Source organism: Solanum lycopersicum, chromosome 3 (genome assembly GCF_036512215.1).
Source record: "Solanum lycopersicum chromosome 3, SLM_r2.1".
NCBI lineage: Eukaryota > Viridiplantae > Streptophyta > Magnoliopsida > Solanales > Solanaceae > Solanum > Solanum lycopersicum.
In genome coordinates, this window is record NC_090802.1 from 46547842 (window position 1) to 46565549 (window position 17708).

The 17708-nt window shown below is 33.3% G+C and overlaps 1 protein-coding gene and 1 long non-coding RNA gene across 8 annotated transcripts; both read left to right on the forward strand.

The window, feature by feature from the left end:
• The first annotated feature begins 1478 nt into the window (after nt 1-1478).
• LOC138347607 (uncharacterized) lies at nt 1479-1808 on the forward strand. The gene has a single exon (XM_069295906.1). The coding sequence runs from the start codon at nt 1479-1481 to the stop codon at nt 1806-1808; it is 330 nt and encodes a 109-aa protein (XP_069152007.1).
• Nucleotides 1809-2241: 433 nt separating this feature from the next.
• LOC101247001 (peroxidase 51) lies at nt 2242-15873 on the forward strand. 7 transcript variants are annotated; one of them, XR_002027332.3, is made up of 9 exons: nt 2242-2748; nt 3372-3513; nt 5462-5586; nt 5719-5942; nt 6125-6434; nt 6607-6737; nt 6907-7869; nt 15243-15422; nt 15649-15873. It is a non-coding gene; the product is annotated as a peroxidase 51 (long non-coding RNA). The 7 variants fall into 7 exon arrangements; XR_011219995.1 differs by lacking the exons at nt 15243-15422; nt 15649-15873 and adding an exon at nt 3891-4319 and having other exon boundaries at nt 2429-2748; nt 6907-7523; XR_011219996.1 differs by lacking the exons at nt 15243-15422; nt 15649-15873 and adding an exon at nt 3891-4319 and having other exon boundaries at nt 2503-2748; nt 3386-3513; nt 6907-7523.
• The last annotated feature ends 1835 nt before the right edge of the window (nt 15874-17708 follow it).

Here is a 17708-nt window from a genome sequence, read left to right on the forward strand (position 1 = left end):
GTGAGAATTACACTGTTTATTGTGATGCATCTAGGGTTGGTTTGGGTTGTGTTCTTATGCAGGGTAGTAAGGTGGTAGCTTATGCGTCTAGACAGCTCAAGGTTAATGAGAAGAATTATCCCACTCATGACCTGGAGTTGGTAGCTATGGTGTTTGCACTGAAATTGTGGAGGCACTACTTGTATGAAGTGCATATGGATGTGTTCACAGACCACAAGAGTCTCCAATACGCGTTCACACAAAGAGAGTTTAATTTACGTCAGCGAAGATGGTTTGAACTGTGGAAGGACTATGACATTAACGTTCACTATCATCCATGTAAAGGTAATTCTGTAGCTGATGATTTGAGTAGGACGAGCATGGGAAGTATAGCCAATGTTGAGGATAGGAAGAAGGAGTTGGTGAAAGATGTACATAGACTGGCTAGACTGGGTGTGCGGTTAGTTGACTCTACTAGTGGGGGTGTTCCAGTTCATCCTAGTTTTGAATCATCCTTAGTAGTTGAAGTCAAGGAGGTTCAACATCTTGAACTTGTGTTGATGGAGCTGAAGGACTCAGTGTTGGTTAAGATAAATGAGTCTTTTGCTTTGGGAGATGACGACATACTTAGGTACCAGGACAAACTGTGTATACTAGATGTGGATGATTTGCGGACTGGGATCATTGCAGAGGACCATGGTTCCAGATATTCCATACATCCAGGTTCCACCAAGATGTATCATGATCTTAAACAAATCTATTGGTGGGATGACATGAAGAAAGAAATTGCAGATTATGTGGCCAAGTGTCCTAATTGTCAACAGTTTAAGGCAGAACATCTTAAGCCTGGTGGTCTTACTCAAATTATTGAGGTTCCGACTTAGAAATGGGAGGCTATTAATATGGACATCGTGGTTGGTCTTCTGAAGACTAGGAGACAGCATGACTCTATATAGGTTATTGTAGACAGGATGACTAAGTCTGCCACTTTATCCCTGTTAAGTCTACTTACAGAGCTGAGGATTATGAGAAACTCTACGTTGATGAGATTGTGATAGGGCATGGGATTCCTTTGTCTATCATTTCAGATAGAGGAGCTCAGTTCACTTCACATTTCTGGTGATCATTCCAGAAGAGCTTAAACACGCAAGTGAACCTTAGTACTTACTGCCTTTCATACTCAGACTGATGGGCAGGCAGAGCGCACCATTCAGACATTGGAGGACATGCTGAAGGCGTGTGTGATTGACTTCAAGGATAGTTGGGATGACCATCTGCCTTTGATAGAATTCTCGTATAGTAATAACTATCACTCCAGCATTGGGATAGCACCGTTTGAGACACTGTATAGTAGGAGGTGTAGGTCTCCAGTTGGGTGGTTCGACAGGTTGGCTATTGCTTACACTCGGCAGAAGTCTTATGCAGACAACAAAAAACGGCCCTAAGAGTTTAATGTTGGTGACCAGATCTATTTGAAGATATCACCTATGAAGGGGGTTATGAGGTTTGGCAGGAAGGGGAAGCTGAGTACGAGGTATGTTCGACCATATGAGATCCTACACCGTGTGGGAGAGGTGGCCTATGAGTTGGCATTGCCTGCGGAACTAGATTTTGTTCATCCAATATTTCATGTCTTTATGTTAAAGAAGTGCCTAGGTGATCCAGCATCGATTCTACCTGTTGAAGGTTTGGGGGTTGATGAAATCTTTTTCTATGAGGAGGTACCTGTTGACATTTTAGACAGACAGGTCAAGCGGCTGAGGAACAAGGAGATTGCAACAGTGAAGGTATTGTGGAAGAATATTCTTGTTGAGGGTGCTACGTGGTAGGCCGAGGCCGATATGAGATCACGCTACCCCCATATTTTCAACTCTTGAGGTTAGACTTCCTACTCTTAAGTCTAAGTTTCCTAACTCTCAATTCTTTGTTGCTATTGCTTGATTGTGTATAGTGACTATTGTGTATAGTTACTATGTTATGATCTGACTAGCATTACGCGAAATAGTTAGAAGCGTCATTCGGGGATGAATGTTCCTAGGGGGGGGGGGATAATGTAACAACCACTACACTTTTTTGGGCCTACGACAACATTAAATCTGGACAACGCTTGTAAAGTGTTGCATAAAATATTTTTGAGAACACTTTTAAAGCATAGCCCAAATTTTTAACTTTTGGATACGATAATTTTGGCAATACTTCCAAAGTATACTTTTTATTGGTATAGGCCACACTTTATAAGGGTTATTAGTGTTTCATATAATTGACAACAACTATTCAGATAGATGCCCATACTTTTAAAGTGTCTTATTGTAGTAATTGTAAAAACAACACATTACAAATGTGAAAATATATTTTTCACTAAAATATTATATACCCTCCAAAATTTCTTCCTTCATTTTTATTGTGCAAAAAAAATTAATATATTAAATTTAAATCTTTATTTTTCCCCAAATTAAAAAAAAAATCACAATTTTCAGGTCACACAGAGTGAAGAACGACGCTGCTTCCCCAAATATGAAAATTGTCAAGAATGATTCATAGATCTAAGAATGACTGCATCTTCTCCATAGCTTATATTTCTCAAGACTGATCCTTTACAAATTGAAGAACGACACATTTTTCAGTTCATGGTTGTTCACCGATGACCTACGAAAATCCCTCATAGATTTGTCATTGTTCATCAAGGACAGAATATAAGCTTCACTTAAGTAGATGATGTCTCAAAGCTTCATCACATTGAAAGGATTTTGTTGGTATACGGTTTATAAGGTAAATATTTTTATGCTTAAAAGTCTTAGTCTATGGCATCAGTGTTTATTGCTTTAACACATTTAACTTTAGGGTTTTGATATTCTTGGGTTGTTGATACGATTTTTGTTGATTTTGTTTATACAAAAGGAAATAAGGCAACAGAAGTTTTTTTGGCTTTATTTTCTTTTAACTTGGTTTGAGTAATTTGGTTGTTATAGTTTCAGCATATCTTTGATGTGTGGTTTTCGTGTGAATAGATCATAGATAGTGTTAATCTTTACGAGGTTAATAGACTGAAGTTGTATATAGATTGGGGTTAGGCACCATTTCATGATTCGATGTTTAGCATGGACCTTCTTAAATTGTTTTGGCTTATGTTTAAGAGTGTTATTGGCTGGAATAGTGCACTCTGGGATTTGTTCAATAAATCTTACTAGGAAAAGAAGATATATTCGTTACCTTCATGTTAAATCTCTCTGCATTAGATTTTAAGTTGCATTATAATATTTCTGCTCAAGATATGCAGAATCCAATATTTTATGCTTTGTGTATGATGAATTATTATGGTTGGTGTCTAAGTAGCAGTTCTCTCTACTACTTTGTTGAAGCATATGCCTATAATAATTTTCTATTTGATTAAGGACTTTGCCTGTAGCTGCCTCTGTGTATCTTCCGGTTCCAGTCACAAATAATAGTTCCAAGGCGGGGAGATGAACTAGTTAGCTCATCAACAAACTTTGCAAATCAGGTCTCCAAATCTTTCAAAGAAGAAGTAGTGAACAGGTGCACTCAACTGTTGCCATTGTTATCTTTCTTTGTCTACATTTCGACTGTATCATCCTTAAAACTTTAAGGGGTTTATTTCTTGTACGGGTAGCTTGTTAATGATCTTTGATTGTAAGTTAAGTTCTTGTTGGTTTAGTTAATACTGTTCAGTGCAAATGCATTTCGTTTCAACTTGGTAATAATTTAACAGATAAGATAGCTATCACTTCTTCTAGGTGTCTCGGAGTTTCAATTGACTTCACAACATACTTTCACATGAAATTTTTTACTTTTTATATGTCGATATACATAGGCTTCAAATTATGAGAACTATAGTCCTTCTACCTCGTGCCTCACCTTGAAAAAGTCGTGCATCTTTTCCTTCTTCCTTGCAGTGGTGGCTGCAAACATGTTTTCTACTTTGGGTACTGGTCTTCATTTTGCATTATGTTCTTGAAAGGCTGGATGTAGAATTGGAGCTTTCACTAATATGTTTCCTAGTAACTTCATGTGTATATATTGCTTGTGTACCTAATTTCCCGTCACAAGAGAGCTCGCGATCTTTGGAATCACTGCGCCTTGAAAAATATGGAGAGGAGTACACTTTTGTGCACTGAATATTTATTACTTTGGTATCAACTTTCTCTTATAGTGGTTTAATGATTTCTTCTCAACTGATATATTTGATAAGTGTGAGAATATTCTTTGTCGACTATCAGAAAAGCATGGAACAATTTTTACATTATAATTGCTTCATCTTGGACTTTGGCTGGTGTATCATCTAGATTTGGTTTAGAATTATTGGAACAAGTAGCGTCAATATTGTGAGTATCTATCTTTCTACAAGATTGTTAGTACGTCTAATATTTTTCTTTATCTTGTGGTTGAGAACTTCAGAGATTCTAGTCTTTATTATATGTTATCTTCTTCTTGTTCTGTCAACTGGAAAGGAGCAATATTGACATATGATACTCGTACAAATCTGTCATTTTTTCGTTCATTTAGTGCAGCAGACTATGTTGCTGCCCAGCGGCTTAGGGGAGACATGTTTCTTAAGCTAGCTACACTAAAGCAATCTAACCTAGTCATGAATTACTTTCACTCCATAGTAGGCATGTGAATCCATTAAAATAACATAATAGGAAATGGAATCCATTAAAATAAATAACATTGATTGTTCTCCTCTGTTATAAGAGAGTTATATCTATTTGCAACAATTCAATTTTCTTTTTCCATGTTCTTAGTCTTCTTGAGTTCATAGTTGTTGTGCTCGCCTTAAGTTTGGTTTATTTATTTGTTAATCACCATGAGTTTGTTTTGTCTATATCTGTTGTAGTAGTTTTCTTGTTTTTGGTTATAGGTTTTGATCGTGTCAAAGAAATTAACTCCATTGTTCCTGTGCTTGTTTTCTTCGTTTAGATTGATCAGTTCTCACTCATATCAGTAGATGTAGATTTATTCAACATTGGTAGGGTCGTTTTGTGTTGTGAATGATCCCTTTTTTTTCTTTTCTCCAAGATTTCCTATTCATATTTACCGAGAGAGTCTTGGACTACATGTAGAACATGGATTTTATAGATTTTGTAACAACAGTTGATTCGAAAAATCGATTTTCTTGTAGTTATTTACTATGACATCTTATTAGCATATGAAATACATTTTTTGATAGAAACTAAGATTCATGTTTTTTATAACAATACCACTACATTGGGAAGTAGCTGGTAAATCAAAAATCAAGTGAAGATTTTAGTCCTAAAGTGTATACTATAACAATATTGTAACAACTTATCCCACAAGTGATATTTGTCCGTTTTAGGCCTAGGCCAACATGTCTATAAAATATGTCTTTAGGATGTATTTATTGATATACTCAGCATCTTTTTTAGTTTTCTATTATGTGGATTTGCCGAGAGTGTCACAAATATTTTATTCTAAAATGTTATTGCTCGTTGTTTTTTTCAATCAGGCGGACCTTACTGGAATGTTCCTATAGGAAGAAAAGACGGACGAATATTATAGCTAGTGAAACAACACTGCTTCCAATGCAGATATTCAACATTTCTCAACTAAAACAAAGCTTCCACCAAAGAGGTCTCGCACTAGACAACTTGGTTTCTCTCTTAGTTCAGCATAAAAAATTATCCAAAAAATTTCACTAGTTAATTTCATAAATGGTTACTCAACTTACTTCTGATACAACTATATGTTCTCTTTAACTCTCAGGTGCATATACTCTAGTATTTACCCATTGTTCATCATTTATAAACCACACATACAACTTCAACGCCACACGTGACATTGATCCTTTACTACGTCCATCGTTTGCAGCAAGCTTGAGTGGCATATTTTCACTCAAAAACAGGGCAAAAAAAAGCAAGAATCAACAATAATCCTGCAGCAACAACATTTGATAATACTCATTACTGTAATCCCTTGGGGAGCTGCTGGTATGAATCTTGTGTGGTAGTAATAATACCTTCTTAATGATGAATTATAATTTTTGAATAAGTGTGACCTTTTAAATTTTTTGAAGACATTTGGTTTTAATTTCTTCTTTTACATATTTTTTCTTTATGGTTTATTGAAATCATATCCTTTTAAGTAGCTAATCTTTTGTTGTATATCATAGTCTTTCTTCATGCAGATGGAATCCTCATGATGGAAATTTATAGAGTTCTTGGACCTGGTGGCTACTGGGTGCTTTCTGGCCCTCATATCAGTTGGAAGACTAATTATAAGGCCTGACAAAGCACTATGGAGGACCTTCAAGAAGAACAAAGGAAAATTGAAGAGATTGCAAAACTTCTTTGCTGGCATAAGAAATCTGAAAAGGGTGAGACTTCTATTTGGCAGAAAAGGATGGATGTCGACTCATTCCGTTCTACACAAGAAGATTCTGAAGCTACACTTCGTAAGTCCATAGATGCAGATGATGTCTGGTACGTTATAATTCTAAATAGTTCACTTTTATATGTTGGAAATTCTTTCCTACTTAAAGTAAACGCTAAAGAGAATATGCTTCTTTCCTACCATGGCAAATTTATGCTACTGTAAACCAGATTACTAAAACTATACAAGTACTTTTTGGAATGATGTGAACTTTTTTCCTAGGACGAACTGTGTTTCAAGAGGGTCTCAGTATGCGGAAAGATATCTGGAAGTCTCTATACTTACAGTTTTGTGATATCTGATATGGTGGATAATTACCATGTAAAATTACCATCCAAAGATGTTGGTGCAAGGTAATTAGATGCATAATACAACATTATTTCTAATAACCTAGCCGCTTCAATTGTAGCAAAGTAATATGATAAACTCTTTCATTTCACCTAATACTACGTATATTGCAGCACAAACTCAGTTTTGAAGATCAAGTTTCGTAAATTCCGTTATTTTGCTTCTATTGATCAGGTACAATAAAATGGAAGCATGCATAAAACCAAGCAAAGGCAATGGTGATGATGAAGATCTAAAACCATTCCTTGAGAGACTTTATGTTGTTCCTCCAACAATTTCTAATAGAATAGTTTCTGAAGTCTCCATCGAGGCAAATCTGGAAGACAACAAAAAATGGAAGAAGCATGTTAGTGCTTATAAGAAAATTAACATACTCATAGACACATGAAGGTACCGTAATATCATGAACATGAATTCTCCACTGGAGGTTTTGCTGCAGCTCTTCAATCTCCCAAGTTGTGGGTTATGAATGTTATGCCTACGATAGTCGAGAAAAATATCTTGGAAGTCATATATGAACGTGGTTCTATCGGAATTTATCATGACTGTTATGACTTTCTCTCTTCTATGCTCAATTATATACTTATGTGGTATAGTTGTGGCTTTGATAACTTATCAAGGATTTTTCCTTCATAGGAAGTTCAAGTACTATTGCCACTCGATTTTCTCTGTGTGATTATTAATCTTGTATTTTTAAGTCTTTGATTTTAAATGCAAAAAACCATCAAAGGAAACCTTTGTTCTTCATTAATGACTTCAGAAATGTCATATGAAAAGACACCTTGATCTAATATTACTTTCATTTCTATGTTAGTTTGCACTTATAATTCTTGTTTAGGTATAGTAATTAACATAAGCTTATAGGATACTATAATCTTGATCTTTTAGGTGAAGAGATAAATATAATAAGAGGTCATAAGTTTCCGAGGGTGTAGAGTTTAATTACACCTATGCACACAACTATATAAGTTTGTTATTTTCGGATCATTCGTAAAAAATTAAAAGTCAGGCGGACCTTACTGGAACTACCTAAAGTAAGAAAAGACGGACGAATATCAAGAGATGATAAGTGGTGTATTTTATTCAGACATGTACTTATTATATTGCAGAGAGTGTGACTCCACTGTCTTGTTTCAGGTATGTCTTCTCTTCCTCCTTCATGTCTTCTTCTATTGCGAGTACGAGTTTAAGGAGATGTCTGTTTTTTTTCAATTATTGTTACAGTCACTCTAGAATGTTTTCTAAGAGGGGATGACATTTATTTTTCAGTTCTTGGTCGTCTTCATTGAATTCTTTTCATTTTTCCAAGTTCTTGGGTTGCAGTAGCAGGTCTATTTAGTGATTGGACTAATTATATTACTTTAGTTGAACTATTTTTGTGGTGTTGATTTTGTACATAGGTTGGGTCTCACAAGAGGGAACCGGTGTAATAAAAGTAAAAAAAATAATAGTTCTGGCCTTTATTTTGTCTATATATGAGTATAGGAGTTTATTGGTGTGGACTATATTGTAAAGTAGAAGAGGGAATGCTATGAAAGGGTCAGTTAGCTAGCCAAACACCAAAAAGGGAATAACCATGATAAGGGCCATATTAATGTAAGGGAGCTCACAAAAAATGGAAAAACGACTTTAGCAAGTGGTTTAGAGTTGACAATACATCAAAACATTTTGTTGTTTCAGCTTTCTAAAGGGTCCAACTCTCAAGAACATCCACTTGAAGAAAAGAGCTGGAAACATATGCCACATGTCTGCAGCTACCTGCTATAAGCTAAGTTGCACGAACTTGGGTGCGGGTATTCGAGATGGATGCGAATCTGAGAGTCGGATTCGGCGAAATCCAAATTTTAAGATTCGTGGGTGCGAATCCGAGTATGGATACGGGTGCGGGGATACGGCTAAAAATTTCAATATCATAAAAATATAGTTATGAAGATATTCTAAATTTGAGAGATATATTGTGATAAACATACATGTATTTTGTGGAATTCTATCTTTTGTTCTTCAAGATGAGAGTACTCTTCTATTCTTCCTACAAAGACACAACAAAATAGAAACTAAACATTAAAAGCATTTACAAATCACAACAGAATAAATATAACTAAAAGAATCAATAAAAATTGGAAAGAAGAACTAACCTTAGAACATGAATAGTAATAACTCTTGAAAGTTGAAACAAAGTGAAAAGTGAAGAAAACACTACAATTATTTAAATTCAAGAGATACACAAAGATATTTATCCACAATTTAGATATTCATAATTACTAATCAATATTCAATACACCAAGTAAAAGTGTAAAATATACTATTGAACAAAAAACAAGAGATTGTCTTAACTTAATTCATAACTTAAAATTAACATAACAACAAAATATTGTCAATTATCAAGTTATTTAATTAAGTTAGCTATCTCTTCCACATCTTCTTCAACTTCTTCCAAATCTTCAAACTCTTCCTCAAATATCACACCTTCAATTTGAGGGTCATCTATTGAAAGCTCGGTTAGATCATTAGTTGTCTCATCAATATCAAACCGATCTCCACCTAAAATAAATTTAAAAGAATAAATATATTAGAAGATCTTGTATAAAAAGAAAAGAACACCATTTAAACTAAATAATTGAAGAAAATATAGACATACCAACATCCTAATATTTGCTTGGCCCATTTATATATTTCTCTTTCTTGCGAGACAACAATCGGAGATTATAATGTACAAACACTAAATCTTCGGCTCTTGAAGTTGCTAACTTATTTCCTGATATTGTAAATCAAAGAATATGTACTCCAATTTCTTTCACAACAAGAGGAAGAAGCCGATTGAGTAAGCAACATGTAAGCTAATTGTTGCAAAAGTGGAGCCGAGACCCCATTATTTGCCCACCAAGAAAGAGAATCTTCATACATCATAGCGTCTATCACATGAGGCTCACTAAAATAACCATTTCCTCTAAAAAGGATCCATACTCCAATGAGGCTTCTCTCATTTCATTAGAATTTTTAAAGTACCTTTGAAAGCACTTGACTCTATTCACTGAAATTTCACTATCTTCATTGGGAGCTAGCTTTCGAATTCTCTCTCCTTCAAGCCATGTATCATGATAATATTTGGGAACCAAAGAATGTGCCATACAATTTAGAGGTGTGTTACTTTTGTTCCACCTAGCCACAAGAATATCATGAATAGTATCAAAAACATTTGATTGACCGAAAATGAGATCTTTTCCCTCATGCTCAAAGATGACTTTCTTGACTTTCTCAATCATTGAGTCCCACATATCATAAATGATGTAATATTGGACCATCAATATCGGCACTTATTAGCATATCAACAATTGGTTCCGTAAATTTCAAAAAATAGTCAAAACTATCCCATTTTTCATCATTCGTTATAAGCGATTTTATTTCACGTGTCTTGGCTTCAATTCTCTTATCCCCCTTATAATTCTTCCATTCATCATCCATGACCATTTTCTCCAAAGAAGATTTTACTTTGCGAATTCGGGTGGTCATAATGATGTATGAGGCAAATATTGTTTCACCAACCTTCAACAAACACAAATCCGAATGTTTTTGAAAAGTGCATGTTCCATGTCATGTTCACAACAAAATTCTTTAAATTGTTCACTTCACTAAGTAACTCTAAAATCCATTTACAATTAGTAAAGTGATGTGATTTTTCCGAAGGTTGGCACATACTTTTCAAAGCTAGATTCAAACAATGAACAACGCAAGGAATCCAAAATATATGAGGATATTTTTGCTCAAACTATAGTACCGGCAAGTTTCATATTACTTGCATTATCCGTAATAACTTGAACAACATTGTTTGAACCTACATTTTCTATTGCTTCAATAAATAAATTAGCAATATATTCACCATCTTTTACGATTCCACTAGAATTGATTGAATTCAAAAACAGTGGGCCTCCACTAGATGATGCCATTATATTGATCAAAGGTCGTATTTTAGTATCGGACCATCCATTCGAAGAAATCGACAATCCTTTCTTTTTCCATGTACCTTTTATTGGTTGAAACTTTCTATCAATATGTGTTTTTTCTTGAGCTAAAAGAGTTGATCTCAATCTATTATATGATGGGGGAATATAACCGGGAATGGAATTTTTGGCTAGAAACTTAGAATATTTTTTAAAATAAGGAGAGTTGGCAAAGTTGAATGATAAACTTGATGCGTAGAACATCCTAGCGGCTAATTTGTCGGCCATATTCCTCTCATAGATGCCGAATGATTTTCCGATAGCTCCATCACTCGAACACTTCCGATTTTTTTTGTTGAATTAGATCAGTCCCCTCCGGAAGTGATATATAATCATCTTTTTTCTTGCATCAACTTGAACATTGGTTCGTTTTCTTTCCGCTTGTTCATGCTCCATCTTCAAAATCACATATATATCACCACTATTTTCTTTACATATTTGAACACCATGACCCGATAATCTCAGAAGATGTGCTTTCACCCTATTATATGATCCCGTAACTATTTTATTACAATAGTTACAAGACCATGTCCTATTCTCACCCCCATTTGGAGCCATCGAAATAACTTTAACATGATTCCATAGAGGTTTATCATCAAAATCTATTCCTACACTTTTTGTAGGTCTCATAAAATCTTTTTTTTTTGACTACTTGATGTCATCTTGCTAAAGAAAGGAAGATGATTTTTTTTTTGCTTACAATAAACTTGAATGAAAAACAAAGAAACAATGGTGTTTTTTGTTTTGGGAGGAAAAAGTAGGTGAGGATGTTTTTTTTTTTTGGCTAGATGATGATTGATGTGATATTTTTCTTTACTCCTACTCTACTTACTTGGAAGACTTTTGAGGTTTCTTTTTTCATCATTCAAGAGAAGTGTATGTATATTGTATACATATATTTTTACTATTAATATTTGAATTGTTTTTATAGTTCTAATAGAAAAATTTATGTTATCTAATTTTTATTTTTGTTGAGAACGTTTGGATATAATGCTTTTATCTAAGAATTAAGTAATTTTAATATTTCTTATACTAATATTTTTAGTATTTCGATAGTTCGAAGCTTGTCGTGATAGAAAGAATAAAAAGATCTAATAAGACGAGATCGTTTAAGTGCTTGTATTGATAGGAAGAATTCAGTGATCTAGCGAGACATGATCCTTGATCTCTCTCTCTCTCTCTCTCTCTCTATATATATATATATATATATATATATATATATATATATATATATATATATATATATATATAGTATTTTAGTAGTTCAAAGATTATAATGATAGAAAGAATCAAAGAATCTAATAAGACGTTATCCTCAAAGCACGTTTATTAATAGAAAGAATTCAGTGATCTAGCGAGACATGATCCTTGATCTCTCTCTCTCTCTCTCTCTCTCTCTCTATATATATATATATATATATATATATATATATATATATATATAATTTTAGTAGTTAGAAACTTGTAATGATACAAAGAATAGATCTAGTAAAACGGGATGCTCAAAGCACTAGTATTAATAGAAAGAATTCAGTGATCTAGCGAGACATGATCCTTGATCTCTCTCTCTCTCTCTCTCTCTCTCTATATATATATATATATATGTATATGTATATATATATATATATATATATATATATATATATATATATATATATATATATATATATATATATATATATATATATATATATTTCGAAGCTTATGATGATAGAATCAAAAGATCTAGTAAGACGGGATCCTCAAAGCACTTCTATTGATTACGAAGAATTCAGTGATCTAGCGAGACATGATCCTTGATCTAGATATGATATTATGTGTGAAACTATATATATATATATAATATTTCTAGTATTTTGATAGTTCGAAGCTTGTACTGATAGAAAGAATCAAAAGATCTAGTAAGACGGGATCCTTGAAACGCTTGTATTGATAAGAAGAATTAAGTGATCTAGCGAGACATGATCCTTGAATTGGACATAGTATTGTGCGTGAAACTATATGTATTTATACATATTTCTAGTATTTCGATAATTCGAAACTTGTGATGATAGAAAGAATCAAAAGATCTAGTAAGACAGGATCCTTAAAACATTTATATTGATATGAAGAATTAAGTGATTTGTGAGTAGTGAGACATGATCTGGATAAATTATTATCATGTATTTAGGAATATTTACATAATAGTAGTAATATAAATCAGTAATTATTTCATGTAAGTAATTTTTTACACATAAAGCGGTTTTGAAATAAAAATGTCTATAATATTGTTAGATCCCATTTTTCAATCCAATTTGTCCTATTTATATGGACAAAATATTTATCTTTCGAAATATTGTTCCTTTCTCTCCTTTTCTAATATTTATATTTCTATTTTCTTTATACATGTAAATTGTAATATTTGTTCATTTTTCAAGATGACAAGTTTTATAAAAAATTTATTTAATTTTTTAATACTATAAATTATAATAATTTAAAATTTAAAGTTTTAAAAAATATATTAAAATTGAGCTGATTTGCTAAATTTGATTTATTATGTAAAACGACAAAGGATGCAATATATATATATATATATATATATATATATATATAATCCATTACTTATTATGTCTTGATAAATTCTAGTCAATCCAACTTTACGAGAGATTAAAAAATGTTTATGTATTTTGAATAATTAAACTATTTGATTAAGTTTTTTTTTTCAAAGAAAATAAATATTTATGACGAAATGATATAAATTATTTTTGAAAAGCTTAAAAGTTGGCTTTTTTCCTGAAAGTATTTTAAAAAAGTTTGTCAAAACACTTATAATTGTTGAAATAGTGTTTTTTATGTTGATTGGCAAAACGTAAATTATTCATCACCAAAATATTACTATATTATTATTTTTTCTATAAATATATATATATATTTTATAATAATGTGAGCAAATAAATTTAGCGAAGTTGTACCTCACATTTTTTAACTCAAAATCAAACCAATTATAAAACACCACAAATGAGTAGCTAATTGGATGATTTATAGTGGTTGAGACTTGAGAGTACACTATTTTTATATGTGGCTCTTCCACACTCCAAATAATTACAAGTCAATATCAAAAAGAAAATTAATGTTTAAAAGTACTTTTTCCAACTTCCAAGAAAAAAAGTTGGTTCCCTAGAAAAAAGCTTTTGAAACTTTCAATAAAAATACTTCTTTCTTCTCAACTAATCTTCTTCTCTTTCAAACTGTTTCTTCTCAACTCTTCTTCTCTTTCGCCGGTGATGTTGCCGGCGACTTGCCGGCGTTGTCTCCATAAAAATAATTCTCTTCTCTCTTCTCTGTACTTTTTTTAAAGCTTTGTACTCTTTACGTCGTCTAAAATTGATTTTTCTTCCCCAATCTTTTCTCGGCTGCGGTCAAAGTGTCCGGATTAGATTGACCGAATCCGACACGCACCCCGCACCCGCACCCGCACCCGCACCCGCACTAGAGTCGTGTCGAGACGGGTTCACCTTAAAAAATGAAGAGTCCGCGATACTTAGGCTATAAGTAGTGTCTACTGTAGATTCCTATGTTAGACATGCACTTTTTAGAGCCAACCAGCTAAAGCATATCATTTTTGGGGGAGTTGTGTCCTCCAAATTAGTATCTATCTCTAGAAGTCTAATATTTTATTCTGAGCCTCCAGTAATTTTTGTCCTAGTTATACTGTGTATTCCTTTACATTAGGAACGTAACTTAATGCTTCAGCAGCCCGAGTCTTCATGTTGAAACATTCCACATTACACATCAAGTAAAAAAGGCTCTCACGTTCCCAGTCATTCATGTTTCTTCTAAAAGAGAGGACTCCACTTATTGTCTTCGCTATTCTATCCAACTGTAGAGTCACAATCTGGTTCTATCAGAAAGAGTGATGAATAGGTTTCTGTAAATTTGGAGTTCTATATATCCTTCCAGGATTTTACATTGAGGAAATTTACAGCATTGAATGAGACTTCTTTATGAAGTTCCTTCTATATCATACTTAAGTGTTTCCATGACCCCACTCCATATGGAGTTCTGCTTTATTAGTGGGTGACTCAACTTACCATATTTGGCTGCAACCACTTCCTTCCATAAGCTATTGTCCTCCATTCTATATCTCCAAAACAGTAGAGTTGTTTAAGCTGTTGATCTCACTTTAATTGTATTTTTGTACAGATCTGTATCTATTGATGTTACTTTGGGTGCTCAACTTTGAAGATTGGAATACTGGGCATGAATGACCTGTATGCATCTTATATTGTTATGTCTTGTATTTTCCTGCATTCCTAGTTCACTCTCATTATGAACCAATAGATAATGTAATACCATTTTTTGTGATCTCATCATAAATCATTTAACTTTACGTAGTAGGTTTTCAACCTTGCATTCCTCTTTCTTTATCAAGGCTATTTTGTGTTATTCTTAGTGTAAATGTTTTTTTTTCTCTATCAGGCCATTTTGTGTTATTCTTAGTGTAAATATTTTTTATATCAATCAAATATCCAGGCCATTTCTAGAAGACCAACCGGTGACATAAGGTATCTGATCCAAACATTCATGATTGCGTTTGAAATGGAGGGTTATTGGGAGAACAGTCATAGAGAAAACAAAAAGAAAACAAAGCGTACCGTCAACCGGTATGCCACCGCCAAGATACTGACATACGAAGATAGCTGCTTTCATTGGGTATGTTGATGATTCTTTCTATGATAGATGACTTGATTGTCTACTTTCTCTAGGTCTCTTGCAGTTTCAAATGATTTTACAATATACCTACTATTGAAGATTTATCATTTTTATATGTCGATATATTCAGAGGCTTCAAATTATTGGAACTATAGTCCCACTTCATTAAATGTTAAGAGCCTTATTTCCCATTTCACTAACTTATAATTTTGTTCTGAATTTGCAGGAAAATACCGGTAATTGAATTTGAATTGTGGCCAAAAGTAAACTCGATCTATCGTAGTGAATTGATGATTAGTTTTTCTACTATTGTCATATACATTTGAATGCATTTGGTTTTTTGGATTTTATTGATATTAGAGATCTTTAAGCAATAAGTTTCTAAGTATTGGTTGTACAAGACATGTTTCTCGAAGTTTATTTGAAATATATAGCGTCGATTTATTTATTAGTTAATTTTGTGCTTAAGGTCACTTGTATGTTTTATTATGTGATTATATGTTGAATATATGCAATTAAAATATGTTGTTGTAGGACGTTCAATGTTAAAAGTTACGCTTTATAAGTGTTGTTCTAGATGAGATATAAAGTTACGCTTTATAACTGTTGCTCTAGATGAGATATAAAGTTACACTTAATAAGTGTTGCTTCAAATGATATATAAATTTACAATTTATAAATGTTGTTCTAGATGACATATAAAAGGCTACACTTTTGAAGTGTGACCAATAACACTAAAAGCAACGCTTTTAAGTGTAGTATAAAAAAAATAGGTGTCGGGAATGCATCACAAAAAGTGTGCCCTTATAACTCTTTCGCTACACTTAAGTGTAGCCAGAGATGGCAACATTTAAAAAGTGTTGCCTAATGTCAAATGTTACGCTTCTTTAGGCCACCCCCTAAAAAGTGTTGCCTAAAGTCCAAAAGTGTAGCCTTTTATTCAAGGCTACACTTTTGGCTAGTTTAGGCTATACTTTACTTGGGTTTTCTTACGCCTAAAATGGTGCAGTGAACACTAAAAAAATGGCTATTCTAAATAAAACTTAATGTGTCTAGAATGCCTACAATTAAATCGGGTTCACACAGATTGATGCGCGTAGAACAAGACCTCTGAACCCTTATGACAGTCAAACCAACTAACTTGGGGAGTTAGTTGAGCTAAGAAAGGTTGGGTCCAGCCATGTAGGGCTCTCAAATACAATGATTTACTTGAAGGAGTCTTTACCGGACTTAAAAGGGAAAATCTTAGGTTTGGAGGGTCTAGCGGTAAAATAGTCTTTTTCCAGGCTAAGGGTAGTATCATAATTACCCTAAATATATAATTAATTATTTAATTAATAAGATGGAGGGGTATTTTGGGGAGAGAGGGCCAAAAATTGTCTCTTGGAGTGAAGTCTTGCTCCACCCGGGTTCAAACCTAGGTGGAAGCAATGAACTAAATTATTTTTAATTTAAGTTGGTAAATTAATGTATTAATTCATATTTATTATTATTAGCTGATTTAAAAAAAAAGGGGAAATCAAATTTTTTATCATTTAATCAAACCTTATTTGACTAAGTCCTAAAGTAGACTCCTAAGCCTAATAAAACTCTCACTCTCTCACGTTTATCTCCACAAAATTAACGATCATTCTATCTTCTCTTTCATGTTCTCTCTACCAAAATAACTTCAAGAACATAAAGATAAACCATGTTCTTAACACTTGAAGAACTTACCACGAAAAATAAAAACAAACAACGAAATCAATCACGTAGGCAAAGAGAAGGCTGTCCGTCGAGTTGGTGTTGAACTTTCGGTGTTAGACGTGTTTTTGGAGGAGTTCTTTGGGCAGGAAGTCGAGGTTTGAATGTCAAAAAGGTATGGGTTCTCTTATCTCTTGGTCCCTTTCCTAAAAGATCCCTAAGGTTCAGATGAAGCTATTATGTAAACTAGGGTTGTTCCCCATTGCATGTCCTTGTTACTAGCTCCTATCGAATCATAGGTTGGGTATGTTTGCTTGTAGAAATTAGGGATGTAATGTGTTTTCGTGATGATTATGTTTATGTATGTATGTTTGGAGTTATGTGAGTATTGAACATGTTGTCCGAGATTAAGTGAAAAATGATGCGTGTGCAATGTGTATCCATGATATGCGCTCTTGGATTCAAGTTCGAAACATGACATGTTTATTGTTGTATTTCATGTACACAAACATTCTTAAATCGTAATGTTCATCAGGGATGTAAAAATGCTGATTTGAGTGCAAACTAATAGTCAAATGAATCCATGAAATTGCACCTAAAGAA

Excerpts from the sequence above, each read along its gene's own strand:
- LOC138347607 (XM_069295906.1), top strand. The coding sequence starts at position 1,479 with ATGAGGTTTGGCAGGAAGGGGAAGCTGAGTACGAGGTATGTTCGACCA.